The following is a 27386-nucleotide window of genomic DNA, read 5'->3' as shown; positions in this document are numbered from 1 at the left end:
ATTGTCATTTCTCACTCTAAGTACTTGTAAGTAAAAATTATTTGGTGGGATTTATTCAGGAATGGACTAAAGACTGTAAAATATCTTTGTCCGTTTAATGGTTTATAGTGCTATAACACATTGCTTATTAAGTACAGTCGCATTTTGTTGTTCAATGAAAGTTACAGTAGTAAATACATCGTGAAATGCAGAGTCAAGGTCAGTGGAGGCCAAAGCTTTTTTTCTGTGCTCACACCGAGTGGCTAACACGGTAACGGTAATCTCAGCTTCTCCTACCAGACTTTATTAAAACATTACAACCTTGGCAGGATCACCTTCTGATGGAACAAAATTTACTGTATGGCTGCTGCTGTACAATGAGCTCAAGCAGGTCTCTGTTCAGGGAAGACTGAATGCTAGGCAGATTTGTAGTGACTCTGAGTGATATAGTTTATTTGCAATAACCGAAATGTTTTCAGAATTGAGGCCCTTAGCCTTTTTACAATCATTTTACAAAATGCTTTTTACTTACTCTGGTGAGGTTCAGGCTCCTGCTGCAGCCAGAGAGGAGAAGGATGGCAGTGTCTGCCTAACACAATCATAATTGTCTCTGAAGTTGTACTTCGCAAATGCTGCTTCCTTTTATTAAAGAGGAGATTTATCAAGCAGAACATGCAGGTTTTAGCCTGGCTTGGAGATACTGTATGCAGTTAGGAAATAAAGAAAGCAAACATAATTTTGTCTCCTATGTGCTGGGTCTTTGAATATTGTAATAGGTTAATTGGATCATAGAAAGTTTGTTTTCTGATATGCAGTGCAGGTTATAAAGGATAACAGTTTTCCAATGACACGAATGAGGTTTGTATTGTGGGCATGAAATTCAATAATGAAAAACTTTTAATAAATATATAATTTATGGAAGACCAAGACTTACATGACGAATGTAGTGTCATATTTAATTTAGGATGGTAGCATGTAGCTAAAAGTGATTTGTAGATAAACCATTTATTTTATACAGAAACAGTACAGCAGGCAGGGGATTGTGCAGAAAGTGCCATGAAAGCCACAGATTTCATGGAAGGAGCAGAGGGAGAAATAAGAATCATTTCTTGATACTATATTTTTTTTCAGCCTCAAGAGTTCCATAGAAATATGAAGACTGCAAATAATGCTGTTTTGAGTTGCAATCACTCTCTCTAGCTGTCTTCTATATTTGCAATAGAATAGCCACAAGGTGACCTCTTCGAGCACCACAGAGCCTGCAGATGCAATGCTGTCAGAAGGAAGAAAAGAAAAAAAAGGAGAGGAGTTTAAATGAGGAAAAGTACTTATTTTTTCCTATGAAGAACTGGGTCTATCTATTCTTCTTCCCACAAACGTGATGATGTTCCTGCTGTCTGAAGGAGGGAACTTATTCATGACATCTCTTTTTCTTCCTGGCTCAGCCCCTGGACAGGTCTTCTGGGGTCACAGCTATTGAGAAATTTTTGTGTCCAATACTTGGAGATTTCAGCAACACGAAAAAAAGCCCTTGAATACCTTAGTCAGAATCATTCTTGGTTTTCCTGTGGTGGCAGAAGCTGAGGCCTTCTTGGGAAGGATTTATGAATAAACTCTTCTCGATTATAAATTTTCACATTCTTTGGCTATATTTGCTTGTAATGAGTTCAACCCATGGTTATGTCTTTTTTTTAGGCTGGCAAGTAATAGCTCCATGAACCTAAGCTCTGCGATATGGTGGAAGTGTCTTGGTGCTTTTGCTGCCTTTCCTCCGTGTTGGCTGGGACCTTGTGTGCCCTCCAAGGCAGGGACAGGAGAAACCCAGGATTTGCCTTTCCATTTCTTGTGGCTCCCCTTACCCCTTTTTACCCCAACATCATGTTTTCCTTTCCTCTTTATTGATCTCAAGGGTGGCTGCTGCCCTCCCCACCTGCTTACACTTGTCTTCATCCTCTTGTCTGCAACCTCTTTCCACCTTTGAACTCCACTGCTCGGGCAATAAGTAGGGCATGGCGCATGAGCCCATTTTCCATCTGGAAAAGATTCTCAGAGCCCTGATTTGTATCAAGGGTGAATTACTGCTTTTCAACAACAGATATCAGGCAAAACAAAAGGAAAGAGGAACTGATTTTCTCCGTTTCTAAGTGGCGCCCTGCCTAACATGCAGTTCCTTGTTCTACCTAAAATCTTTTGACAGTGGTTGATAACGATCTGAGAATTTGTTGCTAAATACTTTGTAACAACAATTAGTTGTTACTCCATTAGCTCTGCCTGTGATTAGCTGTAGCCAAAAGTCATTTGTTGTTAGCTTCCTTGGAGGTATGGGGGTATGGCTTCTTGCTCATTTGCTACAGTAATAATGGTCTGCTATGTTCAATAGGCAAATTTTGCTTTATTGTTTTAATTAGGTATGAGATTTAGCTTGACATTACAGTAATCAGTTAGAATAGGTGATTGTCTCAATGTTTTCTGACTTGCTTTTGCATATAAACTTATGACAATAAATAAGTCTGCAAGTCTTGCTTTATATAGTTCTCTGACCTGATTTTTGTCTGAGATATTAATGGTAATAAATCCCCCAGTGGTTTTCTGGGAAATGGAAACACGTCATTGTTTTTTGTTTTCTGTGGCTGACCTGAAAAAAGAAATCTTTTCCTGCTAGTGTTGTGCAGTGAGCCATACAAGAAATTTTTTTACTTTACTGTGATGACACCTTAAACATTTGTTTACTTTCCAGTCTTTAGATAGACATTGACTGAAAACATGCTTTTGCTTTCTCAACACTGTACTAGATTTCTCTGAAATTATAAAAAAAAAACCTCAACCATTTTTTTTTCTTTTGATTATTTCAGGGGCCAAAAGACAGGAAGTAGCCTTAATGAATGGGCTAACTGTTAACTTGCATCTCCAGATGGTATGTCTTTATGATGTATATTTAATGTCGTGTTGGCAAGTATTCTTTTTTCCTTTCCTTGTGCATGCAAGAAAAATGTTTCCTGAGGACCTCACAAAGACAGCACTGGATGAGAGCCTAACTTTTCTTAAGCCTTGGGAGTTGTATCCTGAATGATGTTTTGGCTTGTGCAAGACCTGGCTCCACTTAATATTAAGCAGAAAAGCTGGACAGAAATATATTTTCAAGGTCTCTGTAGGGGACGCCTGAGTTGTTCTCCCATGTGCTGCATGTCATCCTTAGAGAGGAGATGTCGTTATTTAAGAAATTTTACAAATAACAGATAAAGTTTGATTTTCATACCAAATTTCAGTTTAAGAAACAAAAGCTCAAGTGTGAGCAAGACAAAGCTGTAGTATCAGTCATGCTTAAAATGCAGTTGCACACATGTGGTGGCATTTTGAGTTATGCTTGTTTATATATGCCTAAAATGTGGTTTTGATTTTTATAACATAGTTGCCATAAATGGAGCTTCCTTATGCACAGGTGTCTCTGTGGCTACAGCTTGCCTGTCTTCAGTTCTCTAGTATTTATGAAGATTTGATTCAACTTAGTGAAGACATGTAGCTTCATTTTGTGTGGTTCACACAAAAATATTTATCACTGGGATACGCTCCTTTGTAACATGTCTCTGACTTTTGTTAAATTAAGAACAAAGCAGGACAAGTACCAAGCAGTACTAAGCCAATTTACCTGGCCACTCTGCCCTGAATTAGTGTAGTGCAGCCAGACTCATGCCAGATTGCTTGAGTACAAAGCCTGTGCTGAGCTGTGTGTAACCACTGCTAGCATGAACAGGAGGGCTTGTAAGTCTTCTCCTAGTCCTCTCAGCATGGTGACAATCTCAGCTTGCATCCATATGAGGGACTGAGGTGGAAAAACCATTCACCTAAAGATGCTGAGATGAGGTCTTTGCAGAAGGCTTAATCCTTTGGTCAGTCTTGTTTCAGAGGATGGGATGGTTTGATAACTAATGCTTTAGAGGAAGACTGGAAATCCATTTCCTTTTCATTGTTTGCTACTCTTCAACTGTGAGTTTTGTTTGTGGGATGGAGCTGGGTGAAATCCCAGCTTTCCTGGATGCATTCAATGCTTTGCCATCAATTCCTGTAAGCGCAAGTTTTCACTGCTGGATTTCTGTGGCTGTTGTTACGGATATGTGAAATGCATTATTATGGTGCTTTCCTACTTTGATAAATGTTATATGGACAAAGAAATATTTGTAACTTCTGGGGAATTCTCTGTAGCCTGAATGAAAGTAAACCAGTCTTTATTAATTTACATGCTGGGAGTGTCTCTCTTATCTCTGCTTAGATACATTTCAACTTTTTTTTTTTTTTTTAATTTTTAACAGCTATCTTTCTTTAAGCCTACTCCAAGACGCTATAAAATTCTTCTAGAAGCCAGAGCATTTCCCTCTGACCATGTAAGAAATTAATATTTCACCATATTTGTATTATTAATCATATTTTTCCAAAGAATATCAGTAGCCTGATTTGAATATTTATTAGCTCATCTTGTCCAAGTAACATTATAATGAAAAAATCTGTCAGGAGATTTTGAGCTCAGCATATTTTATAGATAGTAGCTTTATTTCTTTTGTTCAAATAAAATATGTTACAAGAGGAAAAGATTGAATGGGTACATTGATTTATTAGTCTTTTTAAAGACATTGAACAAACTACTGGCCTAAATCAACTGAAGTTGTAAATGTTTTATTAATTCTTGTTGCTGTTTTACTTTATGAAGCCAAATCAATACGAACTCACAACATTAACACTTACATATCCCCAGACAGAAATGGAAATGTTTGTTCTTAACACTTTAGATTACTAGTTCAAACATAATTTTTCTGCTATAAAATAGGACACAATAGCCTGTGCACCACAGCTTAGAGCAAATTAATCTTTAGTTTTGTGGCCCACTGCTATTTTATTATTAACACCATAAACCCATGGAAATTCATAACAAATTTGATCTCTAAGGTGTGATAAAAATGACTCAAGCTACTAACAGGTTTATTTGTAATGAAGATGGTGGCACAGATGTATAAACCTCAAATTACCTTGATTGCAAGTAATTTTCATATTAATCCCATGTTTGTTCCAGGCACATTTGTACATTTGGAATCCATTTTCTTAAATTTCTATGACACTTCAGTAATAACCTGTGCAACTACTGCCAGTTCAGTTCCTGTAATGTAATTTTGAACTATTTTATACCATTATTCATCAATTTTAATGTGATCTCCAGAACAGTTATGTATTGATAAAATCAGTGGATAGTATTTTCAAAATAGCTTGGGAATTTAGAGCTCTCATTTCCTCCTAGCTATGCAGCAAATCAAAGACATGAGGATAGTGTGGGACAGCATGCATGTGCTGGCCAAACCTCGTTTGCATTGAGAGCAGCGCGTATGTGACAACCTGGGGTGTAGCATGTTCTACCAAGCCAAGTAGCTACACAGGACCCCTGGAGAGGAGATATTCAGTCTTCTCCTTGGCTGTTACGCATTCAGGCTTTACTTGCTGGCATCTGGTAAAGCACATCCTCCACCATATTTCCACCCTCATTCTGTACTTATGCTGTAGGATTTTTAGTTTTTGACTTTCTCCTTGTTGTCTGATGATGTGAATTGAATTTTGATCTTTTTCAAACCAAAGCTATGAAGCTTTCGGTGGAGTTGGATTAGGCTTTCAAGTGTTAATTTTAGTGAAAGGCAAGGCATCTGAATCCCTTTTCTGAAGTTCTGAAGTGTTTGTCCATTTTCCTTTTAGTTCTTTTATCATGTATTTGCACTAACATACTTTGCATGGAAATCTCTTTCAGTATGCTGTTGAGTCTCAACTTCAACTTCATGGACTTGATGTGGAGAAATGCATGCTCATGATGCAGCCACAGGAGGTTGGTGAGAAATATGTCAGTTCTGCTTGCTGTTGCTAAAGGCAGAAGCATGTTTCATATGAGAGTAGTCATATATTCTCAAATATTCTAGTATCAGCCTGTGGAAGTTAGAATTTGTTTCTACTAATACTTTTAGGTAAAATTTATGAATCGCATAGTCTCTGTGTATATTTTTTAGTATTAAAACACATTTTATAATTGTCTGATTCAACTAGTTAGTTTTCCTTGAACAAAAAAAAAATTATTTTACCTAATTTTTCTTTTTTGCAAAAACTGACGGCATCCTGAGACAACTGAAAAATATAGTAGCTAATTGAGAAACACCCATATCCTCTTAATACCCAAAGGTAAAAGATTACCATAACACAAAAAACACTGTGTCTGTATCAGCATAGGCTAAGGGAAAGGTCTGCTTTGAGTAACGTGTTATTCAGGTTAATTTGAAAGACTGCCTTCCTTTGCTTTTTAGTATTGAGAACTTTGCCACCTCACTATAAACTGATAGTGACCTTTTGCTTCTGAAATCTGAGCCATCTTGTGAGTAAAGAGCCTGCTCCTGAATGCTCGATAGATCTGCAAAGTTTGTTGAGATAATAACAGCTACTTTCAATTCAACAATCTTGCCCAAGCTCTTTTCAGTAACAAGACCAATTTAATTCAAGAGTTTCACTGCCTAATTGATCCCTAGGTGGTGCTATGTTTTACATGATTCCTTGCTAGGAAGATAGGAAGAGAATGGGGCAGTAATTTTCCTAAAAAGATCAAGAATGAGGTGCCTTTTTTTTATTTCCTTTTTTTTGTAAAAAAAATTCCTCTATATTTAATGACCCCATGGTTGGAGATTTTTGGTACTTTTGATGACGCGAGACTTCTTGTTTTTGAAATATAAATACGGCAGGTTTATAATAGCTTCCTGTGGGATACAATGTTTATCAGAAAAGTACAGAGTGAAACTGATAGACAATTTCCGAGTCTTGCAAATGTCACAAATTTCAGCTGCCACATAAAAATCATTATGTAAGCTACTTTTACCAGGACTTTTTTCACTGTAATTTAAAACTGTCTAAAATATTAAGGAGTATGAAACATGCTAGAATATGAAGTGAATAGACTTTGGGGTTTTAACTGGCACTTTCAAGATATGCTTGTTAACGATTTTTTTTTTTTTTTTTTTTGAATTAGCTTATTTATAGGCTACTTCATATGCTTCGTAGAACTACCTTTGTATACCATTATGATGCTAAGGATTTGCTTTTGATCTCCTTACGCAAGCAGCAGGGGTCATGGTAAAATATAGATTATGAAGTAAGAAATGACAGTTTCATTACTGCCAGAGTTGATATAAAATGTGTGCTTTAACTTTGTTTTAGGGAGAGGAGACCCTGAGGATTGAAGATATTCTCGCTGTAATTGAGAAGGAAGGGGACTCTATTGCTGTCATTCTCTTCAGTGGGGTGCAGTACTACACAGGACAGTTTTTTGACATCCCTAGAATAACACAGGCTGGCCAAGAAAAGGTAGGATTGTTCCAGACCCATCCCTTTAACACCAATTTTTGAACAATTTTTCTGTGAAATATTTTTAATTTCTACTTTTCTGGAACAAAATAGAGCATGTGCAGAAACCTGTGGGGCTCTGATAAAAACCAAAAGCAGTCTGTGCCTAGATCCTCTGGGTGTTGTGTGCTGCATGAAGAAATAATTCTGTGAGAACAACCTTGCTGGAATGACTTAAACAATATGGAGTGATAATTCATGACAGTTAACTTCTACTGGGCTTTTATTGAAGGATAGAATTTCAGGAGGTTCAGGGGAGAAGGAGGAGGAGGAGGCAATCACAGCTTTAATCTCTCTTGAAGAGTTAGTTTGTATTAGATTTCCTTTTTTTCTTTGGCAGACTTACATTATTTTCCTCCTTTCCTGCAACTATGCTGTGGTGTTTTTTTCCCCCAGTGAGTAGGGAGGTGAACTCCCCATAGAGCCAGCAGTGTTCAGACTCAGCTGATCAGTTTTCTGGAGACAGGCACAACATGGAGAACATCAATGTCATAAGACAGCTGTATTTTAGTGATGACTCAGCCTTCAGAGCTTGGAGGCAGTGTGTTCTGTGGACATAGCTGTAAAACTTCTTTAACCATATCAATTACCTTAGGAATCCAAGAGAAAACAGTTTTTAATTAAGTCTTTTTGTCAACAGGAGGTCACCAGACTTTCCATAGGGGCAGTCTTTTACTGGATGTACCTTATCTCATAGAAGATTAAGCCATTCAAGGATTTAGTATCACTGGATTTTGGCAAACCAGCTAACTATTTATATTTGATGTTTTAACTCTTTGGAGAAGTTCCTGGCTCGCAACAGGCTATACATTTTCTGTTGCTGTAGGTTTGGCAGTAGAAATTTTTCTGGAGGTCGGGGAGTAACTTATGCTACTGGAAACTGATGGTAAAGTCTCCCCTGAGAGAGCAGAACAGGTGTGAGAGCTAGTGCAGGGCCTGTGGGATATAAAAAAGGAATGTTCTCACAGAGCAGCACCTGGCAACAACATTGTTCCTGAACCCAGTACAAAACAAGACTGACTGCTGACATGGATGCAGAAAACCAAGGGAAAAAAAGAAACGGGGTGAATCAGCTGCAGGGGGAAATGGGTCTGTGTATTATCTCCATGCAACTGAAGAAGCAGCACCTTCATGGTGCTTTCCTTGAGGGTCTTTCAGGATTTTGCTGATGACGAATAATCAAAAGACTATGCTAAAATGTTTGAAAGGGAATACAGGTTATTAATAGGATGATGCCACCCACTGCTCTACTCTCTCTCACTCTTGGTGGCAGCAAAGCTTTCATTCAGCCACCAACGCCTATGTGCCTACAGTGATTTTTCCCTGAAATCTGCTGTGATGTGTCTGAAAGGTGTCTGAGAGAAAAATCTTTTTTCTCTACTGTAAATATGAACAATCTGGGAAAAGCCTATTGCTTTACTGCCTATCTAAATATGCTCTCTGGACTGTGGGACATGTGCTTGGAGAAGGGGAAGTGGTGCAGTTTCACTGAAAGCAATAAACTGTCCTAAAATGGCTGAGAACCTGTGTTCTGGAAAAAGAATAGTCACTCAGGGTTTATTATCTGGAGTGAATATGGGTTTGATGCTTGTATTATCTGAGGAGATAACCACGACTTGTTGGAGAAAGCTTAAAATTTCTGTAAAGCAGCACAAATAATACTATTAACTCAGGGGTATGTGCTTCCACATGGATATACACGAAATCACTGCACATTTATAGAGTCTGTGTCACATTACTGAAGAGGAGAGCAATTTCTGACAGCATTCCAGTACTCCAGCAGGCACAGGTAGATGTCCAATGTTCATTTCCACCTGTATGCCTGTTAGAAATGCCATAATGTAGAAGCGAATTTCTTCTTCCAGAGATTTTTTCAAAAATGGGGAAAAAAAAGTAAATTGCCAGCTTCTTTGTGATTAGAATATGTAGGACTGGAATGCAGGTAGATGCATGATAATGTCATTAGTGTATTTAAAAAGAAAAAATAATTCAGCCTGAAGAAGTGTTTGAGTACCTATAAGGCTTGAAAAGCATGAGTCAGCCCTGTTTTTATTTCCATACTGTCAGATACACTCAGCTCAATGCCCTTACAGATTCTGCCCCCTGGGTTAAGTGATGTTTGTGTGTTTATACAAAACCACTATGTAACATGGTGCTACACTACCCTTGAACATCTGCATATGGCAAATATTTACTTGAACAGCTACAAAATCAGGCATTCATGAAGAGTTTTCTGTCTTAATGTTGATAAGAGGTGTTCCTGTATCCTGCTTAGTCTTAGTCTCAGGGCTTCTGGTTACCAAAAGTCCCCAAATGCTGGACCTTCAAAAGCAATTAGCTTCTCTCCTCTTTTCCCAGGTCAGAGATGATGTTAGAGATGCCATTGGGTTAGGGGAGAGAAAAAAACCCAACACAACAACAGGAAAACCAGACCAACAAAAACCAAACCAAAACAAATAGCTGTTGAACCAGAATCATTAGCACCTATGTAATGTGTATAGGCTCAGTTTCTGTTTGGTGGCATCCAACTAGTCCCTGTCCCCAGGTTGACGAGCTTTCAGGACAGTAAGTGCATAGACTTAAAGACCGTATCTCCTTCAAGAGCTTCTAGATCTGATGAAACCAGGGTTGTCTTATACGTAATATATTATCACAGAAAGTATGGAAGTCCTTTAAAATGTGTGTTAAAAGAAGATACTCCCAAGAAGTCATGTTCATAGCAAAAATGCAATGCACTCCTTCCTGGTGGTGAATGATCCCATGCTCCTGAACAGAAAATAGCCTGGGGGGAGCTGACAAACAAGAAAGTCAGCAGGGGAAAATACAGGATGGAAACATCATTTGAGAAGAGGGGGGAAAAAAATCACTTGTCAGCCAGTACAGCAGAGAGAAAAGTCCTACACAGATGGTCTTAATAATTCTTTTAATGTACATTTGAAATACAATCCTGCAGTGTTGGATTGTATGTTGTGCCCTATCAGGGCTTGTCCAGACATTTGAGCTGCAAGCTCAGAGGTCTGGAAAATGTCCTAGGATGCTTGAGGTCAATCATTTATGAATTAAGTTACTGATTTCCTTTTACATTTTTTAAGCCAATTTCCTAAGTTCTCTGCGTACATTAAGATTCCTCCCAGAGTGAAAGCTCTGCACATAGACAGCTTCATTAAGTCGTTAAATATTAAATGAACTAAATTAAGCTTGAAAAATTACCTCAGGCTATTTTTCCATCTTGGATCTCTCAGATAAATCAAAATTACTATGTATTGTGCAAGAGATTCATCAGCAGGCTGAAGAGGGTGTGAGTTTGCCTTGTTCCATGCTTCTGAGCTTGCTCTAGAGGATGGAGGGCTGTCGTGGCTTGAGCCCAGCCGGTAACTCAGAACCACGCAGCCGCTGGCTCACTCCCCGCCTTCTTCCTCCCCCTGCTCCTGGAGGGATGGGGAGGAGAATCGAAAGAATGTAACTTCCACGGGTTGAGGTAAGAGCAGTCCCATAACTAAGGTGTAATACAAAACCACTGCTGCTACCACCAATGATAATAATGATTAGTGAAATAACAAGGGGAGAGGATACAATTGCTCACCACCCGCCGACCGATACCCAGCCCGACCCGAGCAGTGATCTGGGCCTTCCGGGTAACTCCCCCTGCTTTATATACTGGGCATGACGTGCCATGGTATGGAATATCCCTTTGGCTAGTTTGGGTCAGGTGTCCTGTCTCTGCTTCCTCCTGGCTTCCCCTCCTCCCTGGCAAAGCATGAGACTGAGAAAGTCCTTGGTCAGAGTAAACATTACTTAGCAACAACTAAAAACATCGGTGTTATCAGCATTGTTCCCAGGCTGAAAGTTAAAAAACACAGCACTGCACCAGCTACTAAGAAGGAGAAAAATGACTGCTATAGCTGAACCCAGGACAAGGGGGTTGAGTCATTTTACTCTTCTACAAGTGAAGAAATGGCTGACTTTTAGGAGACTCTACCTTTCAAATACAATTTTCACTTCATAAGTTATATTGTACTTTCCACTGACTCTGTACCATATGTAAAGTATTTTAGTCTCTTGAGTCCCAGTAGGAAGAGCTTTAAGATCCTTCATCTTAATTTCTTTTCCTGTCTCTCTTTCTAAATGTCCCAGATTTGCTGGTCTGAAGCTGTCATTTCTCTCCCTCTCTCCAAATGTCATTGTCCATGCTGAGTTGTTACCTGCTGGTTATCAGCAGCTACCCAGACACTTTGCAGAAATGACTTTTAGATGTTAGAATAAAACAGAAGAGGCAGGGGAGAACACATGTCCTCCTCTTTGCCCAGAGCAGATGGAAAGCTCTGTTTTCCCCCTAGTCTGGGGAAGCAACACTCCCACGCAGTCCTTGTTCTGCGTGGCTTGTGCAGAGAGAGCTGTTTCAGTTTGTTTTACTTTTTCCATGTAATTTGTGTGGCTAAACATTTGCTGTTTGTGTGACTCAAGTGCCAGACACCTCCCCGGGAGAGCAAGCCAGCACGACCCAACTTACAGATGATGACTTGAATGAAATGGTACAAGTGGGTGTTTCTGCGATGATGCAGAAACCTGCCAGCAATGAACCCAGATTTTCAGGCTGTGCTTCATTAGTAAGTTAAATAGCACCCAGTAAGATTTATCAACCAATTTCAAGGTGTTGGGGAGCAGTTAAAGTGGTTCAGGAAGATGATGGTATGTTGTTCGCTCTCCTGTTTGAGAGCTATAAGCCCATGGTGTGGGTTCAAGCTGGTCTACTCCAGCCAGTGCCAGTGCTCAAGAAAGTTCGTGCATGTTGAGTTTACAGATAAAAGTGATACCTGTGAATGTTTAAATCCAGTCAACTGAAATTTTGAAGTTAATACCTTAAAAACCTACAAAAATCTTCTTGTTCTCTAGCAGATTGGCTTTGGTTTGCTGTAGCTGAACCAAGGCCGTTTTTATCTCTAAGGGCATTCCCATGGGCATTCAGTGCTTCAGCTTCTCTGCATTAGCTTCACCATTTCAGTTGATTTGTCTTAACTCACTTGAGGGTATGTCCCTATGAAGACAAGCCACCAAGGATGTGAAGGCTAGGCTATTTATTGGAACTTTGATTCCAATGTTTAGATCATGCAACTGCTATGGCAGTGAGTTTTCTTCCCATTGTTTTGGAGTGACTTCTCAAGCTGATAACTTCAACAATGCCTCCATTAGAATTAGTGTGTCACATCTTCTTAAAATGCTACTTCATTCAAATTGTTATCTATTTTATACAGAAGATTAAATATACAAAAGAACTGATTAAATAATTTAGCTAAGGCTCCCTTTGTGCAAGAAACAGCAAGAGATTCTTCAAATCCTTTGGTTTATTATTGGACATTAATTTTTCTGCAGCCTGTGCTCTCACTCTTAGTCCTGCCATGCTGCTTGTAAGCAAGCAGTTTGTGTTTTAAAAGCAAAATGCAAAATAGCATTTAATTTGTAGTCCTGACACAGAAGGCAATTTTATTTTTCTGTGCTTAAATAAACAGCAAAGCTTGAAAGAACTTTTTAGTTTAAAAATACTGCCATCCAGTGGTTATTTTGTGTTCAAAACTGCTACTTTTTGAGCTATATATGTGTGGTCCTCATATATATATATATATATATATATTTCCCTTCCTCACAGTGCCCGATGCAAATTGTGGTCGTGACAAATACAACAGTTTCCACAGAAATGACAGAATGTTTTGCAACCTTTTAGGGACAAGTACAGAAATGTTTAAGATCAATGTTTTGCATCTCACCCATTTGGATTCCCAAAGAGCAAGATCCTCGTAGTTTAAATATCAGGAAGACTTTAAGTATAAGTACATAGTAGAATGTAATTGTTTATGAATATTGGCATCACTATGCACATTACTATTTTGTCTCTGCCTAGAACTTGTCTTGCCATACAACAGTTGGAAATTGTTCTGAATACTTATTTCAAGTGATTCCAGTTTACTGCATGAGAAAATACTTAGGAGTCTAAACCACATCCAATCATCCCTGAAGACGTGCCTGCAAAACAGTTCATGATTTCTACATGTATCTATGGTATAGAAAACTTGTTTCTAGTAATAAAACAGATGGGACTTCATAGCATGCCTTTATAGAGAGCAAGTAAAGCTCTAAAGATGTTTTTTCAAAATATTTTTATAGTTATGATTATCTTGATAAGTAGCATATTATTAATCTCTTTTTCGCAGGGTTGCTTTGTTGGATTTGACCTGGCTCATGCTGTTGGGAATGTAGAGCTTCATTTACATGACTGGGGAGTAGATTTTGCATGCTGGTGCTCCTACAAGGTAAAATAGATTCACTGTTTGAGCCTATTTTCCATAATGTCGCTTAGGATGGGTCAGCAAACAGGTCAGATGAATAAGAACTGCACCCGAGCTGTTGATCAAGACTTAGATAGATGTTTGAACCAGTCCCAATGGGGAGATGGAAATTGACTTTGGTGGTGGCTTTGTTATGAGATGTTCCAAAATATAACAGTATCAACGACCTGCAAGGTCTTGTGGATGTGAGGTGAATGCTAGTGGTGGTTAAACATCTGCTCTGAAGCACACTCTTGCCTCCAGTCACAGTATCAGGGGCATTTCTCTTATTTCCCATGCAGAGGAGGTTTTGTGGCTATAAGCTTTTCTTAAGTGGTCCTTAATTAAGAGAATACTCTTGTCTAAACTTAAATAATTTTAAATGATAGAACAAGGTATCTTTAGTTCCTTTGACTTCTCTTGAGATTAAGAACCAACAGATATAGTCAGATGAATTGTTTGATGACTTTGCTATGTGTGTTTTGACATGGGACTGTTTCAGCCATACATCAATTTTCTAACCTTTTGCTGTTAGACTTCAAATATTGTATGCAAGCCAAGAAAGATATTTTTAGGACTAATCTGAAAAAAATATGTCTGCTTTTACATACATTAGCACTTTGAGACAAATGCTAAGATCTCTAGTTAAAAACCACTAGAAATGTTAAAATTTGTGTGTTTTATAAAGCAGGACAAGGGAAGTACAGCTATATTTTACAGATAATGAGCATGAAGGGTACATGTTGATTTATTCTTTGCAGTATTTAAATTCTGGAGCAGGCGGTATTGCTGGTGCCTACATTCATGAGAAGCATTCCCAGAGTATTAAACCAGTGTAAGTATTTTTCTATACTCAAATAAAAGATGTTGTGAAGTTTAAATGGAAAAATATCTTCCCTTTGAGTTTAGATTTAAAAGTGAGGAGGTGTAAAGATTCTTAATTATAAACTATGGACATATGTATCTATGTGTGTATGCAGATATGTATAGATGCAGAAGAAATTTCCTGTTTCACAAAAACCATTGGAGTAATATTTTTAACTGACTTATTGCAGCAATGAAAAGGGTAGTACAAGCTTGGATAATTTGTTTATTTGACTTTGTTACCTCAGATGGGTTGTTTTATGTTAATTTCAGTAAATTCTGAAGTTGTTAATGTACATGCTCACATCTTAAATGCATTTCCTTCTTGAAGTCTGCTATCAGTTCTAACCTAAATATAGTCATAAAAGAGAATGCTTATAACATTAAAACCAAGTAATTTAAATCATGCCTATGAGACTGTTAATGTAAGAAGAATATTTAACATCTTCCTTTAAAAATGGATTTTTAAAAATTATTGAAGTCTTTGCCTGGTGAACAAAATCAAAGACAATTACAACTCTGTGTCTGATAGCTCTTTAATACTGGCATGTTTTCGTTAAAATTGTATCCACTGGTAAAGCTAAGAAGCATTACATAGAGATATGTGTTTTCAAAGACTGCATAATCCATGAAAAGCTGTGCTGTCAACTGAGGTTAGTTGCATTAAAAAACACCAACCCTGTTATTTAAAATGTTATATGACTGTTCCGTACATATGTATATGAAGAACAGCAGAATTAATACTTCTAATGCACTGACAAATATAAACATTTCTTTCTGGCTATAATGCTTTGAGAAATTGCTGGCCCTTGCTTTTATTTTAGCTTGAAGAAAGCAAACTAAATCAGGTTTCAGAGAGAAATAATATTATAATGAGCAACTTCACCACACTATGTGCTGGTTTCAGACTGTCTAGACTCCCAGGAGATAACAAAATAATGCTGATAAGTTCTTCTTAGTCACCCATAACAGAAAACTCATTACGATGACATATGACCTGTTGTAAGCTGATTTGATCCTCATATGTGAACACTGGCAAAATATTTCAAATATCTGGATACTTCTTCTGGAAAGGTGATTGGTTTTTGTTGTGGGTTCATCGTGTGTCATCCCCGTCCGTTCTCCCCCCCCCCCCCCGCTGCCCATTTTGCCAGATGTGGGCATTGCTCCCATGGCCACACCTCTGGATCCTGGTTGTGGGGAACTGGGAAGATGCTGAGCAATGAAAAAATGCAGGCCAGCTAGAAATCACAGAATAGCAATAGCAGGCATGAATAAAATCTTGAGGACTCTGAGTCTTTTTGCCTCCTTGATGAAATTTTTAAACTTCTGTGAGGGCACCAGCTTGGTATTGTAGGTAAGAGATTAAATTAGTTATTCCTGTACCAGCTTATTCATACATAGCCATTAAATTGTGCACTGAATCCGGATGCTGAATGTTTTGAATAGTTGCCTATATGAAACAAGCTTTTTTAGCCTGGGGCCCAATTAAGGATATAATTTCAAACTTCTTACATAGACTCTTTGTATTATTTAATTTATTTTTTTTTCCTGAGATTTGCTAATCACTCATCAAATTGTTTGCAGTAAATATGCATTACTTTTCTTTCTTTTACGTGTCAACCAGCCATTTCAAGTCTCCAAATAAGGCAATGAGACAAAGGATAATTTGTCTATATCAAAGTATTCAATTTTATAGCTGATTTAAATGCAGAGCAATTTGCTGTATGTTGTACAATCAAATAGAGTGGAATTTAACTGCTCTGAAGTTGCAGGTTTTATGTTCCATCTAAAAAGTCTTTGGCTGTCATCTGAATCAAGGATGACACCCAGTGGCCAGACAACTTCATTCTAAAACAGAAGCACCAAATACATGTTTCTTTGCATCTCAGCCCACACAAGTGGGTAATTAAATTCCAATCCAACTGAAACCATTTTGTCATTTAAACTCTCTGAAATAGTGTTTTAACTCATAGCCAATATTGTGCAAGTCACTTTACCCACCTATATAGATTTCTTTAATTTGTCTCATCCTTCATATTTTCTGCAAGCTATTGACTAAGTGGCTATTTTTATAGCAAAATAATGTATTGTATGCTAATACAAAAATGTATGTTCTGACCTCAATCAGAGTGGCAGACCCAGAATATTTGCCTATTACTGACTGAGTCTGGGGCAAAAAGGACTTGGGTACTCATTGAAAATTAAACAACTCAATCCTAAATTCTAATTTTAAGCCCTGAAGCACATCACCAAATGTATTTTATTTTAAATTTGATAACTTTGCCGAAGAGCAAAGTTTGATTCTTAGGTCTGATCGCTGGCAAATGAAGGCCATGGGCAATACAGACTTGTTTTGTGTCAGTGCAAAGACCAGCACGCACTCCCTGGCTTAGCTACGTGTCATGGTTTAACTCCAGCCAGCAACTAAGCCCCACACAGCTGCTCACTCACTCCCCTGCAGTGGGATGTGAGAAAGAATAGGAAGGGTGAAAGTGAAAAAACTCATGGGTTGAGATAAAGACAGTTTATAAATTCAAGCAAAAGCCATGCATGCACAAGCAAAGCAAAGCAAGGAATTCATTCACCACTTCCCATGGGCAGGCAGGTGATCAGCCATCTCCAAGACAGCAGGGCTCCGTTACGCATAATGGTTACCTCATAACAGCTACTATAAAGAAAATTAACTCTATCCCAGCCAAAATCAGCACACCAGGGATAGTCCTCTAATTCACTGCAAGGGCCATGGGTCTAAAAGTTACATGTTGTAACCATCCTAATTAACATCTGCACCCAAGTATGTTGGGTAGTCCTTAGCTAGTCCCCTATCTTTCTTCCTAGAGCAGTAAAACTGAATCAGTGTGACATATATGCATCCCATATATCTCTATTCTCTCATGATCTCACCTTCTTTGAAGTCTGTTTTAATACTCGAATAGCTGTTTTAATACCTGCTCTATATATCACAATGCAATATATTCCTGGCTAATTGTGCTAGAGTGATTTCTTTATGGGAAGGTTTCAGATAAAAAAAGACCTGGACAGAGCAGAGTTATGAAACACTACTGAAACTGTTCAGTCAGTGCAGGTTGAGCCTGTGCCACCAAGCTTCCATAGAATGCAGTTATGTAGGGTTTTTTTGTTTATTTGTTTCTTTTGTGTGTGTGTGTGTGGTGTCGTTCGTCCCTCCCCCCCTTTTTTTTCTCCTCGTTTCTCAATTTACCCATTTATAAAAAGAAGGATAACTAAAATCTACCAATCAAGATAGCTATAATGAAATGTCAATGTTTGTGAGCACCTAGGGTAGGAGGTACAGGAGAAGTCAGTTGTTCACAACGGAGTATGTGCAGTTGTAGATGTGCAGTGTGCAGTGAGTTCAACTGTGCTGTCACCATGGCAGAAGGGGCAGGAGGGGACAAGCATGCAAAGTCCTGAGATAGGAGAAGAAAAAAAGTCCTAGTCAAATCCCTGCAAGAAAAAGTAAGGCACAATTTAAAAAGATGAAAGGGAAATAAATGTATGTAAAGCAGCCAGCAGAATAATAGAGAAGACTTGGCAGAGGATTAAATGAAAATTGTACACAGTCTAGTGTTTAAATTAAAGGATTTTTCAAGACTTAACTTTAGCACACACTAGCAGCAGGTAGAGTTTAAAAATAAAAAGTTTGTGTGATGTGCAGAAATGCTGTATGTGCAGAAAGCAGCCGACGTCCAAAGCGCATGTCTGCTTTTACTAAAGGATAAAGAAAGTATCAGAGAACAAGAAACTAAAAGGTAACTATAACTAGTTCAAGCTAGCTTTGAGAAACACAAGGTGTCTTCTAACGCTTTCTTCATAGACGCAGGTGAGATATCAATCCTTCCTCTTAGATAACTTTCCTTTTTGGTGTCTTGATTCCAATGAAAATGCCTGACAACAAATGTTTTCCCACTACTTCTTTACAGAGACCAGGCTAGATTTTTGGTATGTGAACTTTTTACTCTGGCATGAGATAAACAAAAATATGCTATTCCAGCTCCATACATCTTCCCCTTCCCATTTTCCCCAGGTGCTCTGGGTCCCCAGCCTGTTCCAGTGCAGACCCTCTCTGCCCAGTAACTGTTTTGTGAAAGGTTGCTCAACCCCTTCCAGGGCTGGTAGCTCAAGCTGAGTTTTTCTTTAGGTTTTTTCTTGATCTATAATGAGACACCACATTATTCCTTTCTGAATTAGAGCCACATAATCCCCAAACTAAATAGCTGAAGCTTCTATGAAACTGCTGAAAATGTAGCTTTGGAGCAATGTGAGTTGGGAGCAAAGGACAGTCATAAAAAGATTGGGTAGGTTGTTTTATATCTGTTGTATTGGATCTTGTTTAAAATGCTTCTAGGAATAACAGGGTAAGATGGTCCAATTCTCACTGGCCCTTGAGTCTATCAATCAGTTCTGAGTATCTCAGCACTACTGAAAGTTTTAGCAGAACAGAGCACCTTGGCCCAGCCAAGGAAGACATCTGGAGAAACAATGTAGAAAAAGTCAGTGGTCACAGATGGAAGTGTACATGCTGCTGTTTCCAGAAGGGTTTGTCAGTGGTCCTAGTGGGCTCAAATTGTGGACTAATGTATGGATAAACTATTTGTGGAACTCAACTTGTGGTCCCCAAGTACGTAAAGTATCCTGTACTGAGGCAGAAATGAACTGTTTCTTTGCCAAGGATATGAGACCGATATAGTTCTTTGAGCTAATTTAGAAACCAAAAGTTAAAACCTCCCTTGGGAAAAGATTGTTTAGGAATCAAGGCATTGGCTAATTAGGCTTAATTGCATTGTCTTGGGACAAGTGATTTATTAGGCCAATCTAGACCCATGATGGGTCTGAAGGGCTGTGTTCTTGGATTCACAACTGAATGGCAAATATCCAAGAGCATTTTTTAGCTTTGGAATGACTCTCTGGGAGGAAAAAAGAGAGAGGTTAATGTGCACTCACATCATCTATTCCCATTCTCATTTCTTCAACTCTGTACCTCCTTTTATGTGACTCTCATGATTCTCTCCTTGTTCTGTCAAGCATTTTCTCCATCTTCCTTTGAATCCTCCCTTGTAATTAAACTGTATCTTAAGCAATCTTGTTTCTTTTCTTGTTATAAATAATCTCCTAATTCTTTCATCTCTGAAAGTCTTCCCCTGTTTTGTCATCTTTGCCCTGGTAAGATTTTAAGGTGTTTGAGCGAGGAGCTATATGTCTCCTTGTAAACCTGTGGGACTACATCTGAGTAAATGTGCCATGTATCAAGTCTGCATCATCTATAGGATAAGTGGAGAGAGTATGAAAATTATGTGCTGTTTTCGTTCCCTGTGTGTACTCCCATGCTACCTAGACACTGTTAGTTTTGAAAAGTCAAACCTTAAAATTAAGCATGTAGAAAAACAGTGACATGGTTCCTGTAAAATTTCTCAAATATAAAATTTCTGAAATATAAATTTTAAAAAGCATGGTGCTGGACTGATTGCTGCTTTTCGTTCATAGTGTGGGTTGCAGATATTTTGGGGGCAGATTTGGTGATTTTATGTATATTTAAATCTTTGCTGTACAACTTGTTCTTCTTTTTGTCCAAAACTCCACCAACAATATGAAGAAATGTCATTCAAAGCATAATGCTTGTCACAGCATTTTTTTTTATTTTTTCTTTTTAATAATTTTTATTTTAAGGTGGAGGCCGGTCAAATTCTTGCAGTAAGTGTTTAATGGTATTCATTCTTCAGTAATTACTCATTAAATAAGTTTACATATTAGATCTGAGTAGAATCAAATTTCTGATGCATGTTTCCTTCTGCAACACACTAATGGGACATACACTATTTAGTCTGCTCTGCCATGGCCCTTTTCCAATCCCAGCCTTGGAAATGAGAGGGACGTGGCTGTGTTCTTTGAGGATGTAGCTTTCCATCTGCCACCTCCAGCTTTTCTCATCATATGGTGTAAAACACAATTGTTTGAACACATGAAAGGAACACAACAGGCTTAGCTTGATGGAAAGGTGAATGTAGCCTGGAGGCAACTCTTGCATCCCTCTGAACTAGCAAGGAAGAGATCCTGGGGCTCTCCTTGGAGCCTGTATGGTTACTGTGATTTTTTTTCTTCCCCCTGCTTCAAAGGACCTGTGGTGTTAACTGCCTTCTCTTTGTGTCTCAGTTCTCCACCTTGAGACAGGAAGTTTTGAAAGCACTTTGCTGTGTCTTGATTTCTCCTAGTAAGAGAAGGCAATGAGTTAGTTTCCTTCTTCTGAATGAACTTGCAGAGATGCAACACTCAAGCTGGTGTCACACACCTCTAAAAAATGGAAAGAAAACATTATTTGCCTGACTTTTTAATAGGTCACAAAGAGATGTTCCCTTCCCTCTTATGCTTATATCTTAATCTGTACATTTCTGTATCTACATAACAGAACCTTTCTTTCTTAAGGGGGGAAAATTTTTGTTTTCAACAAAAACCATCATGTAAATCTTCTGATGTTTCCACTAAGAGCTTGCCTGCCTCTGTGCAGAAATGTGCTGGAACTAATGCAATTTTGCATTTGGGATTTCCTACTATATGTTGACTCACTTTTAGTATTTGATAACTTTTCCTACTTCAGATTCCCACTTTTCTTACTTTCTATGAATCAAACCAAATCACATCTAGGGTGGGTTGCTTCTTGTTTCAGGTAAAAAGCGGAGAGGATAATCCTTACATTTGAGCTAATAAGGATTCTAGTATTACAGAGTCTTGTGTTAATATTGTGATTACCGTATTCAAAACCAACAAAGATCTGAGGAAAAGCAACTTCTCATATCTTTAAAGTTTTACATTATAGTTCAGTCAGATACATATATCATTTAGAAGTCTATCAAGATATCCCCTCTAAGATTCATTCAAGGGATCGAGGTGACTGTACAGTTCAGTAAATGCATCACAGTAAACAAAACTATCCGAGTCTCCTTTATGTCAGAATTCACATTTAACTGTAGCTCTAGGAGGGATTGTTGCTTTTGTTTCTTGTTTAATCTATTTGAAACAGCCTAGAAAAAATTACTGATTTCTTAAAGAATGCTTTTTTTATCACCATAATATAATTGGGGACTATTCAGTACTTTATAAAAATCACCGAGAACTTTATTAATATCTCTATGAGTAAATTGGCTCCCTGCTTGATTTTTAATTTCTGGTGTTAGGCAGAATATTTGATTTCCCCTTACTAAATGTGCTAACATACTGTTGGCTGTATTTCCCTTTTTCATATATCTGATATTTGGCTAGTGAAGTGATCTATGTGTGCTTCATGATAATAGTTGTTCGTAAGCTGATTTAACAGTTTTTAATTCAACTTCATTAGCCTTAGAGGGGTTGTTTTTTTGTGATATCTTTTCCTGGGATTTAATTTAGGCTCCAATTTTGTCTGCTGCTTGATCATACCTTTGTTTTGCCTGATCATGGTGAATGAAATTATCATCCTTCATTGCAAGCGCCTTAGAGGTTTGGCAGAGAGCTCTGTGCAACTCCGAGGAGCCCTGATTGGATTCACAGCATTGCAGCCATTTCTCTTTCTCATGCTGTAATCACAGAAACTTGTTTCCTGCTACAAAAGTGAACTCAATCTCCTTTTGTTTTGACCTGGAGGGGTAATATGGAGGGACATGTTGAAATTGGTGTATTCCCACTCGTGTTGAGTCTAAAAGACTAACAAGGAAAAAAAACAATTCAAGAAGAGTGTGTGTGCCCTCTATCTTCAAATACCTATCAGCTGTAAATCATCTTGCGCCTGATTGGCCAACCAGTCTAGGCTTTTCACCCAAGAGTCTCTCTAATTGTGGCAACGGTTGTAAATTTTCCGCTGTGGAGAACAATGAAGCTCCAGGAGCTGCCCAGCTACTTTTGGAAGAAGCATGATTACTCAAATCTAGAGTTTCCTTAGTTTCACCCGTCACAGTTGCATAGTTAAGTAAGCGTCATTGTTTAGATTATGAAACAGTTTTTTGGGATTTTGTTCTTAGCTGTTTAAACCTGCTGATAGGCAGAAAGTGAATTTATCTTTTTTTTAACCAAGACAAGCCTCAAAATAGAAAACTCATCTCCTTTTAGATGGTATTGAAAACACAAGCTAATTCACAGAAGAAAAATGTCAAGTTATTAGCCTCTAATACAATCATATGACTTTGGTCTTTTGACCGAGTAAAGCCTCATTGATATTAATATGAAACGTTACTACTTTCACGTTCTGACTTTTTTCTACTGAGTTCTAAAAGACTCATCCATTAATAGTGTATGGCATTGCTTACAAGTCGCATATGCTTAATAATTAAAAAAATGTTTGTAATGAGTTGAAAAGGGTAAGGAAAGCATCAGAGTATGTGCAAGCCCAAAATTACAGAAGTCTGAGGCTAATAATTACCTAGGCTTCAAAAGCTTTTCAAATTCTAACAAGATCTTACTTAAAATTAAGAACAGACATTGCACAGAAGAGCATAATGAAAGAAGTCCAATCCTACAATTTGGGATAAAGAATATCTAAGTAGATATAAGGGAGAAAAAAAAAAAAAAGAAGGCTTTAAATATAGCTTCTGGCAATCTTGACAAGGTTTTCTGGAGGACACAGTGAGAATTAGGTTTTCAAATACTGCTAGAATCTAACAGGGGCTAGCTACTAACTCCCTTAATCCCCCATGTGAATCCTAGCCCATATATATATATATACACTCCTAAGTATACTTTAGTACTGACAGCCTCACAGTATATGAAGAATTTCTCCTACACAGGAGGGTTAAAATCTTTGAATTCTGCATTTCAGTGATGAATCTGGGAGTCACTTTTCAATCATTCTTTGTTTTGATTAAGCAGACCCCTCATCACCACACCAAATATGGTTTGAAATCTTTTTCTCACTTCCAGCAAGCTATCAGCAGGGGAGCCCTGGGTCAGAGCTGGACCTTGCTGTGGTTACCAGAATGGAGGGGATGGAGTTGCAGTGAAATAACATTTTCCACCCACTTGGGCTTCAGCTGTAAAACACCATGTGGAATTAAGTGATAGAAATGTTGTTTGGGTTTGGTTTTTTAATTATTTTTTCCTTGACCTACGTGCTAGTTAGGTGACATGGATCAAGGAAAATATTCATTTCTGAATGCAATGGGAACATAACACTGGAAACTACTTTTGAGCCTGAGAGGATAATTCAGGGAAAAGCTGAGAGGAAGGAAAAAAAAATAGTGGCATCATCCATTACCTCCAAATCTCTTTCCCTATCTACGTTTCAAAAAATCCAGTAGAAGATACTCCAAGTAAATCTTTTTCTCCATTCTTACATGGTCCTCCTTACTAAGTATGTAAAAACATTTTAACAAATATATTCTCACCACTCACTGAAGAGTTGGGGCGGTACTGAGCAGCATTTCTAGAGATGAGGGCTTGAGGCATGGAAAGACTGAATGGCTCATCTATGATAAGACAAGTCTGTGATAGCAAAGAAAATTGAAACTCCTCAAACTCTAGTCAGTGAGCCAAAAATATGCTATGTAAAGCAATGAGTTGTTTTGGGTTTTTTTTCTCATTTCTTGAGGACGATGTTGTTCTTTATTCTGAATTTTGGCATTGAATCCAAAGATGCTTGTGCTTACAATAAAATTAATGCAATAAAACCGAAATTAAAACATATAAAAATTGAAATTAGAAAACTGCAATAAAATTAATGCAGAGTAGAATGCAAAGATTGTGCCCCAGCTGTTGAGTCTGGGGATCAAGTCTGTGCTCAGCGTTTGCGGAGAACCATTTGTAAATGCAAGTGAGAGTAAGGAGAGGGGGCGATACAACTGTTCATACGAGTTTGGTTACTGGGATTGACCTTTGAGTGCAGCAGCATTAGGACATGCTCCTGCTCAGGACCTGAGCCCTGGCTACTTTTTATATCTGTATTGTACTATGTAAAGCTCAGGACACCAGAGGATTGTACCTCAAGATCAGTAATTAAACTTTCAGTTGTGTTGGAGATTCATAAATGGATGTAAGGGATGTTAAGGAATACTTTTGGTCTTTGGGTGCTGACTGTACCATTTATTTTTTTATTTTCAATCTGTCTTTTGAAATCTGACAGCTGGCAAGAGCTGGACTTTGAATGTGGCACCAGTGGTGTGGTACCACCACATTCTCTTATGCAGCAGGGATGATGATCAAACATGGTCAAATCACTGTGAGTGAGGTCAGCTTCAGGCTGGCACCAGTCCTCCAGGCTTTCTCTGTCCTTTCGTGATCTAATTCTTAAGACCTCATGGGTTGTTCCTTTAACATATTTCCTGCAAATAGACTGACACTGGAGACAGAGTTAACTTCTGTTCTCTACACTTTTGTCACACTGCACTGTGCCTCTTGGTTGTCTGTTAGAGGTCTTAAGGGTGTCAGAAGACGTAAGTACAGGAAATGGATGTGCTCTTCAACCAGCCAGTTGTGTCACAGGCATACAGGATTTCAGAAATGGAACTTCATATCGTTGACCCTTTCCTTTTTCCTGCATGAGGCTGCCTACTACATGAGGCAGTAATAGCATAATATCTGCCTCAGTTCTGTATAATAAACTTTGGGAGTAGTGAGACATCTCATTAACTCGTCAAAGCTGATTCTTCTTCATAGCTAGAACATAGCATTAAAACTGGAACAAATCTTTGCCAACACCTGAATTATTTTTATTTTTATTTTTATTTTTTTCAAAAATAAAACGATGTGTGAATGAGGAGCTTAGCTGCCACCCAGCAGCTACATCAGCTGCTTTGTGGACACAGTCTGCCCAAAACCTGCCTATTTATGATTTAACTTGATCCATAGTTTCATAAACATAGCCTGCTTTGCTGGTATATGTGCCTGATACAGATATACTCTAAGTAGTGAATATGAAATTTCTAGATAGGGTTGAGACCTGATAATGAAGAGAAGACAAACTGTTTTGTGCCTAGTGAAGCTGGCAAGTGTAATATAAAGTATTAGTAATTCCACACTGCATTCCTGTTGTAGGTTTTCAACATGCTCTCTCATGGACATGAAATTGTTTTTCCCGCAATATAATGACAGGATACTTCCAGCCCGTTGCCCTGCACTGTAAAGGCTGGGCCACAATAATTTCCCTAAAAAAAGGGAAACTCAAGAGTGTGATGGTTTGGTTTTTTCTTGTTGGTTTGGTTTGGTTTTGTTTTGTTTTGTTTTGTTTTGCTTGGGGCTTGGTGCTGGTTTTTGTTTTTGTTTTTCCTTCTCTTGCCAAGAGGAGAAGTAGGAATCATGTTGCTTCAGGCTATAAATTATAAATGAGTAGCATAATCATCTGTAGCTTCGAAGCAAAGGTCAAAGGAAATTTTTTTGTGTTTTCTTCTGTGTTCTTTAACTGGATTTTCTTTGATGTTTACACTGCACATACATCATGATCACTATATCCTGCACTCTTGCATCGTTAATGCAACTACAAATGAGATGACTTAAGTTATGAACAACCAGATCTTCAGTTTAACGCAGACAGATATGAAGGAAGAAAATGAGCTAAATAAAGATATTGATTGAAGGGGTTGTTCCCTGGTGTAAATGCACTTAAAGATAGTATGACTAAATGAGAGGATACGGTTCCTTTCTGGATTCATTTTCCAATCCAGCAAATCTTTGTTCATTGTTTTGCGGTAAAATAAGGAATTTGAAAACCTTTCATAAATATTCTGTTACATGCCTACTTGCCTCACGAAATTGAGCTAGTAACATTTAGCTTTGAATTTTATGATGTGGCACATTTGAAAACTAGTTTTGTGCACAGACTAGAAAGCTGCAGAGTTCCCTGGGAAAGTCTCAGTGTTATCAAACCATGAGGACATGTGTTTTATTTGGGGTATAAAATGGAACAATGCATGATTTAGTTTAAAAATTAATATGTTCTAGAAGTGCATTTGTAAGAACATACACACCTCACAGGAAAACCAACAGCTGACTTGGCACTCTTCTTTTTGGTCTGATTGCAATGGGCTTCTTGTAAGCTTTTGCTGCTGGAGACATGTTAGCCATAGAGGTGCGTTAGGAGCACAGCTCTGCTGAACAGCCTTGGGAGGCTGCAGGTACCTGGGACTGGCAGCAGGATGCCATCAGCCCACACACCACAAGCTGTCCATTGCTCGGATAACCCTTTTGATTAATGATGTGTTATAACAAGACAAGAGCACAGTTTGGGTGCAATTACACGTAAAAAGCAGTAACTGATAAAATATTAAGGTACACAAGTCCATGGGACCTGACGAGATGCATTCGTGGGTCCTGAGGGAATTGATGGATGGAGCTGCCAAGTCATTATGTGTCATATTTGAGAAGTCGTGGCAGTCCGGTGAAGTTCCTGCTGACTGGAAAAGGGAAAATGTAACCCCCATTTTTAAAAAGGAAAAAAAGAAAAAAAGGAAGACCTGGGGAACTACAATCCAGTCGGTCTTACCCCAGTGACCAGCAAGATCATGCAGCAGATCCTCCTAGAAACCATGCTAAAGCACATGGACAATAAGGAGGTTATTGGTGACATCCAATGTGGCTTCACTAAGGGCAAATCATGCCTGACAAATTTGGTGGCCTTCTACATTGGGACCATGGCATTTGAGGATAAGGGAAGAGCAACTGACATAATATATCTGGACTTGTGCAAGGCATCCTTGTCTCTAAGTTGAAGAGACATGGATTTGACAGATGGACCACTCAGTGGATAAGGAGTTGGCTGGATGGTTGCACTCAGAATTGTGGTCAATGGCTTGATGTCCAAGTGGAGACCCGTAATGATTGGTGTCCCTCAGGGGT

The 27386-nt window shown here is 38.4% G+C and overlaps 1 protein-coding gene across 2 annotated transcripts in view; it reads left to right on the top strand.

Moving 5' to 3' along the window:
• The window catches only part of KYNU (kynureninase), a 61060-nt gene that overhangs the window by 22238 nt on the left and 11436 nt on the right, over positions 1-27386 (top strand). For both annotated transcript variants that reach the window (XM_030488807.1, XM_030488808.1), the window contains 6 exons: positions 2832-2893; positions 4287-4358; positions 5762-5836; positions 7207-7353; positions 13599-13697; positions 14474-14547. In XM_030488807.1, the coding sequence (XP_030344667.1) occupies positions 2832-2893; positions 4287-4358; positions 5762-5836; positions 7207-7353; positions 13599-13697; positions 14474-14547 (529 nt within the window). The remainder of the gene's footprint in view (positions 1-2831; positions 2894-4286; positions 4359-5761; positions 5837-7206; positions 7354-13598; positions 13698-14473; positions 14548-27386) is intronic.

The sequence above is a fragment of the Strigops habroptila genome, chromosome 5 (assembly GCF_004027225.2).
Source record: "Strigops habroptila isolate Jane chromosome 5, bStrHab1.2.pri, whole genome shotgun sequence".
Classification (NCBI taxonomy): Eukaryota; Metazoa; Chordata; class Aves; order Psittaciformes; family Psittacidae; genus Strigops; species Strigops habroptila.
This window is presented reverse-complemented; position numbering and strand designations above follow the sequence as displayed.